Here is a 6487-nt window from a genome sequence, read left to right on the forward strand (position 1 = left end):
GTTCTGCTGTGCATGGGGTCGCTATGAGTCGGAAATGGCTCGAGGGCACTTAACAACAACAACAACAAAGTCTTCTTAAAACCAAAAAATAGTTTAGCTTAACTAATAAAGAATATCTGGTTTGAATATTGTGGTATTTTAAGAATTATCTGTATGCAATCAAACTGAAATAAACTTGAAAAATTAGATAGGAAACCTGGTGGCAGTGAGTATATGTTATTAGGGGAGGAAAATTTAGAAAAGGAGTATGAGAATGGTTGCACACCTTGAAGAATGTAATCAATGTCGCTGAATTGTATAAGTAAAAACTGTTGGTATATGTTCTGCTGTGTTTATTCTGAATAACAAGAAAAAATAAAATTTTAAAATTAGTATTATGAAAAATTTAAAACATATTCTAAAAGTAGATATAATATTATAATGAACTCCATGTACTGCTACCCATCTTCAAAAATAATAAACACTGCCATTTCTGTTTAATCTGTTCCCTCCACAGGCTTTTGACTTGAAAATTTTAAAGCAAATCTCAGACACTGTCACTTAGAACTATAAATATGTCAGTATATATGAAGACATTTAAAAATCATAGCCATGATTCCATTAACTCCCTGACTAATTAACAATAAGTAGTTAATATCATCTTATATACAGAACATATTAAAATTCCCCCAATTGTCATACAAGATCTTTATAAATGTTTGTTGAATAAATAGATGGGGAATACCAGTATCAAACAGTATACTTTCCAAAGTATTTAAATATAATCTGTCTTATTACAAATATTAGTATAATTTGTCAGGAGAGCTTTGTTTTTCAAATTTTAAAAGGTGGAGAGTTGGTTCAGCTAGTACTGTTCCAGTCATGCAGATGAAAACCAAGGGTAAAACTCCATAATGGATATTTACTCAAGAGAAATGAAGATGTCTGTGCACAAGTCCCCATAGAAAAATTTTCAAAGCAAATTTATTCATAATAACCAAGCACTGGAAACAATCCATCAACAGATGAATGGATAAACAAATTGTTATGTAGATAAACAATGAAATACTATTCAGAAATTAAAGAAATGAAATAGTTATATAAAGGTGGATGAATCTCAAAAACCTAATGTTGAATGAGAAGCCAGGCACATAAGAGAACATAGTGTATTATTCCATTTATATAAAATTCTAGAGCTCTCAAAACTAATCTGTGGTGGAAACAATCAGAATAGTGTTTGCCTTTGGTGGTTCAGGATTTACTGGGAAGACGTATGAAAGAACTTTCTCAAGTAATGGTAATATACATAGGGGTTTTGGTTACACAGGTATGTATATTTGTCAAAAATCATTAAATGGTACACTTAAGATTTTTGCATATTTTTATAGGTAAATTTTATTCCCTTAAAAACTAAGGATGATAAAAGTCTTGAAATCTCCATATGCATGCTGAAGTATTTGTTGTTGTTGTGTTGTTGTGTGCTGTCGAGTCGCCCCCGACTCATAGCGACCCCTCCTTGGGTTTCCGAGGCAGTATCACTACGGAAGTAGGATTGCCCAACCTTCCTTCCGAGGAGCGGCTGAAGTATTTAGGAGGATATATATTGTTGTTTAGGAGCCCTGATGGCATAGTGGTTAAATGTTCAGCTACTGACCAAAAGGTCAACTCTTGGAACTCACCAGCCACTCTGTGGAAGAAACATGTGGCAGGCTGCTTCTGTAAAGATTTACAGCCTTGGAAACCCTATGGCTTAGCTCTACTCTGTCCTATAGGGTTGCTATGAGTCAGAATTGACTTGGCAGTCGGAGAGGTTTTGGTTTTGGCATACTGTTGTTTGTAACTTACTTTGAAATGCATCAAAAAATAAGATGGCTTGATGGATGATGCATACAGGGATGGACATATGAACAGATACGTATGATAGGAGGGTGGTTTGCCTTTACTATTTTGATCCAGGATGCCTAAACTGAGGCCTTGGGCTCAGAGCATTCTCTGATAGGGAGGCTGGGAATTGGGTCTCTCTCTTTCTTCAGTTCCCTCTGCTTTTCAGAGAAAGCTTTCTGCCTATTCTGAAGCCACAGTATCTTTCTCTGTCTCAATGACTACTTTGACTACTTGATTGTACTAAAGTAACTAATCTTATAGCTAGTGGGGGAAGAAATGTTCTTTCTGGTCATGCACCCATGGTCACAGCACTTCCATGCTATCTGAAATTGAAAAAAGCTTGGCCACAGAATGGTCAGGCCAGGTGTAGCTGAACAATGACCCCTTCCTCTTACTTCCCTTCCCTTCCATGCACTTCGTTTGAAGTATAAGATCCCTCCACCCTTTTGCCTTGTGTTCTTTTTCCTGTAACATAAACTGGGAGCCAACATTGTACAGAAGAGATTTCCTGCATTAACTCACCCTACGACAGAGTTCTGAGGGAGAACACCCTAAGATGAACCTTACCCCATTCATCTGTGTGCTAACTACTACGTAAGTAAATAAAAACTTATAAAATGCCACTGGGTAATGTCACTTAATTACTGAGAGCTACAGCTGTCTATGAGCCCATTTTTCATTGTGGCTTCTCTCAATGTGATAAAGCAATATAGTAAAATATTAATGGTAGACTATAGTAGCAGTTATACACATGTTCACTACGTGTATACGCATGTTCGGTTTCAACTTGGATATATGTTTGAAAAATTTTTGTAATAAAATGTTGAGGAAAAACTTCATGGTGCTTTGCAGAAGACAGAAGAAAAGGGGCTAGCATGAGAACATATATGACTTAGCCATCGTGACATTCCTGCTGAGTTGACTCTCCTTTTCTAGCTGACCTCGGATGAACTGACCTCCACTCCCGGTTCTTGTGTAAACTGGTAGCTTCTTGGCCATATCAAAAAGCATCTGCTTCTGGACCTCAGGTCTCTCTTCATTTTCATATCGTTCCTTGTCTGTATATGACAAGTGAAACTGGAAGCAGAAGTGATAGACAAAACTTTATTTTGCAAGGGTTACATACAAAAATAATAACAGTAACAATAACAGCAAGAAGAAATATTTAAATAGAAATAGTAATTACCTAACCTTGAAGCCCAGGTACCAATTCTGGCTTATTATTTTCTCTGACTAATTATCTCAGTCCCCATAACTCTATGAGATTGGTAGTAGTATCACTATTTCATAAAAACAGGAAAATAACACTTAGAGAGTTTAAGTACCTTGTCAAAAGTTGTACTCACTCATCTAGTAAGTACCAGAGGTAGTCTCCAATCCCAGTTCATCTAACTCTAATTCATGTGCCCTTCCCTCTCCCTTACAACATAATATGATGTCACATACACCTTGTTTCTAGGACACTGTAGGAGCTCTGGTGGCATAGTGCCTAAGGCATTTGACTGCTAAGCAGAAGGTTGGAGGCTGAAACCAACCAGCCACTCCTTGGAAAGAAGATTGGGCAATCTACTTCCATAGCAATACTGCCTCAGAAACCCAAGGAGGGGTCACTATGAATTGGATCCGACTCCATGGCAGTAAGTTTGGTTTGTTTTTGGTTTGTAGATGATTAACCATGTTTTATTATTGAATGGTGTGTATGGTTCACAAGTGATACTGATGACACTCTTGGAGAAGCTAGATGTGACTACTTGTGACATTCTCTGCATATTCTAATCTACCAAATGAGTAGAAATTTAGATATAATCACCATGTCAATAATTTTAGTTTGGTATGGAGCTTGTGTAGTGGTTAAGGCATTTGGCTGCTAACCAAAACATCAGTGGTTCGATTTCTGCAGCCACTCTGCAGAAGAAAGATGAGGCAGTCAGCTTCCATAAAGATTTATAGCCTTGTATACACAATGGGGGTCACTATGAGGCAGTCAACTCGATGGCTGTGAGTTTGGTTTGGTTTTGGATGGAGTTTGTTGCCACACGTTACTAATCTTGCAAAAGATAGGCCAACAGTTTTCCATAGTAATGCAGATTTGAAAGCTTTCTTCTGTCTGGGCAGAGTGGTAGTCAGACGTGAAAAGTAGATGTATATTTAAAATTTCAAGGTTTAAACCTCATTTCTGACACATAATGATTAGAAAATCACTTTGTGAAAGTCACTTTGGAAAAATTACTTAGACACTCTGAACCTACTTTCTTCACCTGTAAAATAGGGGGCATAATATCTACTTCACAATATTAGTGCGTGTGGTAGTTAAAGTTGTGTGTCAACTTGGTTGGACCTGGCTGCATGGCTGGGCAGCAGGTGGTAGTTATTCCCTATGATGAGACTGGCAATCACCTCCACGGTGGGCTCTACCACAAGCAGCTGAGTAGCTGCTTTGGGTATGTGGTCTGCTATCCATATATAAGCAGCAGCTTTGGGAACGGTCTCTAGTTTATGGCATGCTTGAACCCTGCATGTAGCTGTGCCATTATTCAACAGCCTGCCATGCTCTGCTGACCTTGGGACTTACAGTGGGCTTGCATTAATAGCCTGCCATGTGGTTTGGTAACATCAGGACTGTGCCACTTTGTTGACCTTGGGCTTGTTAGCCTTAGCAGTCAGTAGCTGCCTGAGTGAAGGGATGCCTCTAGCTTCAGTGGGCTGGGAGCAGGAGGCAGAGCTGAAGCCCAAGGTTGAGAGGCTTTCTCCCAGGTCCGAGAGCCTGGCACTTTGAACTCGGATTTCTAGCCTCCCAAACTGTAAGAGAATAAACTCCTGTTTGTTCAAGCCATCCCATTTGTGGTATACTCTCATCAGAGCGGCACTAGGTAACCAGCACAGTACAAAAGAACAAGCTAATAACAAGCAATTAAAAATTTCGTTTAGATATACTATTTATTGATCATTAAAAAAATCTGATATTGCCCATCTTTTTCATTTTAAATAGTCTGGTGGGTGTATAGTGATATCTTATTGTTATTTCAATTTGCAGTCCTCTGATTACTAATGATATTGAGCTAATGATATTTCATGTGTTTATTAACCATGTGGATATCCTCCTGTGAAATACCTATTTAAGTCTTATTTTCATTAAAAAAGAACCTAAATAAATAGAAAGCCATCCAATGTTCATAGATGGGGAAACATAATATTAAGGTGGCAGCACTAACCCAAACAGTCTAGGATTCAATGCAATTGTTATAACAACCCAACAGCCTTTTCTGCAAAAATGGAAAAGATGATTCTCAAATTCATATGAAATTGCAAGATAAAAATTTTAATTGTAATTAATGTCACTGAATTCTACACTTACAATTGTTATAATGGAATGCATGAACAATAGAAGACAGATGAGATAACTGGGACCTCCTAAAAATTAAATACTTATTATGGTCATCAAGAGAGTTTATCAAAAGAGTAAAAAGAGAACTTACAGACTGAGAAAAACATCTTTGGGAATGACATATCTGACAAGAGTCTAATCTTTAAAATATATAGAAAACTTCAACAACTGAACAACAAAAAGACAAAAAATGCAATTGAAAAATGGGCAGAAGACATGAACAGCCAGTTTAGCAAACAGGACATTCAAGTGGCCAGCAAACACATGAAAAGATGCTTATGATAATTAACCTTGAGAGTGATGCAATTCAAAGCTACAATGAGATACCATCTCAACCCTGCAAAAAAACAGTACTGATTTAAGAAAAGAAAAATGATAGCAAGGTTGTGAGGAGATTGGAATCCTTATCTACTTCTGGTTGTTGTTGTTGTTATGTGCCGTCAAGTCGGACCTGACTTATAGTGACCCCTCCTTGGGTTTCTGAGGAGGTATCACTATAGAAGTAGATGGCCTAACCTTCCTTCCGAGGAGTGGCTGGTGGGTTTGAACCACCAGCCTTCTGGTTAGCAGTCAAGTGCCTTAGGCACTACACTACCAGAGTTCCTATCCACTGCTGGTAGGATTGGAAAATGATACAGCCACTATGGAAAACAGTACAAAGCTTCCTCAAAAAAGCAACTAATAGAAATGCCTTATAATCCAGCAACCTCACTACTGGTATATACCACAGAAATCTGATGTCAGTGATACAAATAGACATATGCATACCTATGTTCATTGCAGCATTATTCACAATAGCAAAAAGATGGATAAAACCTAAGTGCTCATCAACAGATGAATGGATAAACAAAATGATATATATACATACAATGGAATACTATGCTGCTATAAAAAATAATGATGGCTTTTTGAAACATCTTATAATGTGGATGAATCTGGAGGACATTATGCTGAGTGAAATAATTTAATCAGAAAAGGACAAATATAGTATGATCCCACTTTTATGAAAAGACAAACACTGATGTCTTAATTGCCTGGTGGCACAGGGATTAAGTGCTAACCAAAAGGTTGGCAGTTTGATCTTACTAGCCCCTTTGTAGGAGAAAGATGTGGCAATCTGATTCTGTAAAGATTTACAGCCTTGGGGTCGTTTTATTCTGTCCTACAGGGTTGCTATAGGGTCACTATGAATTAGAATCAGCTCAGTGGCAGTGGATTTTTTTTGGTTTGCTACTTTAT

At 37.7% G+C, this 6487-nt stretch overlaps 1 protein-coding gene across 1 annotated transcript in view; it reads right to left on the bottom strand.

Moving 5' to 3' along the window:
* ZDHHC15 (zinc finger DHHC-type palmitoyltransferase 15) overlaps nucleotides 1-6487 on the bottom strand; it is a gene marked incomplete at its 3' end in the record, with an annotated part of 191707 nt that overhangs the window by 35869 nt on the left and 149351 nt on the right. The window contains exon 4 of the mRNA XM_007958333.2: nucleotides 2820-2940. Coding sequence (XP_007956524.1) covers nucleotides 2820-2940 — 121 coding nt within the window. The remainder of the gene's footprint in view (nucleotides 1-2819; nucleotides 2941-6487) is intronic.

Source organism: Orycteropus afer, unplaced genomic scaffold (genome assembly GCF_000298275.1).
Source record: "Orycteropus afer afer isolate SDZICR_OR568_19922 unplaced genomic scaffold, OryAfe1.0 scaffold00929, whole genome shotgun sequence".
In the NCBI taxonomy this organism is placed as follows: Eukaryota; Metazoa; Chordata; class Mammalia; order Tubulidentata; family Orycteropodidae; genus Orycteropus; species Orycteropus afer.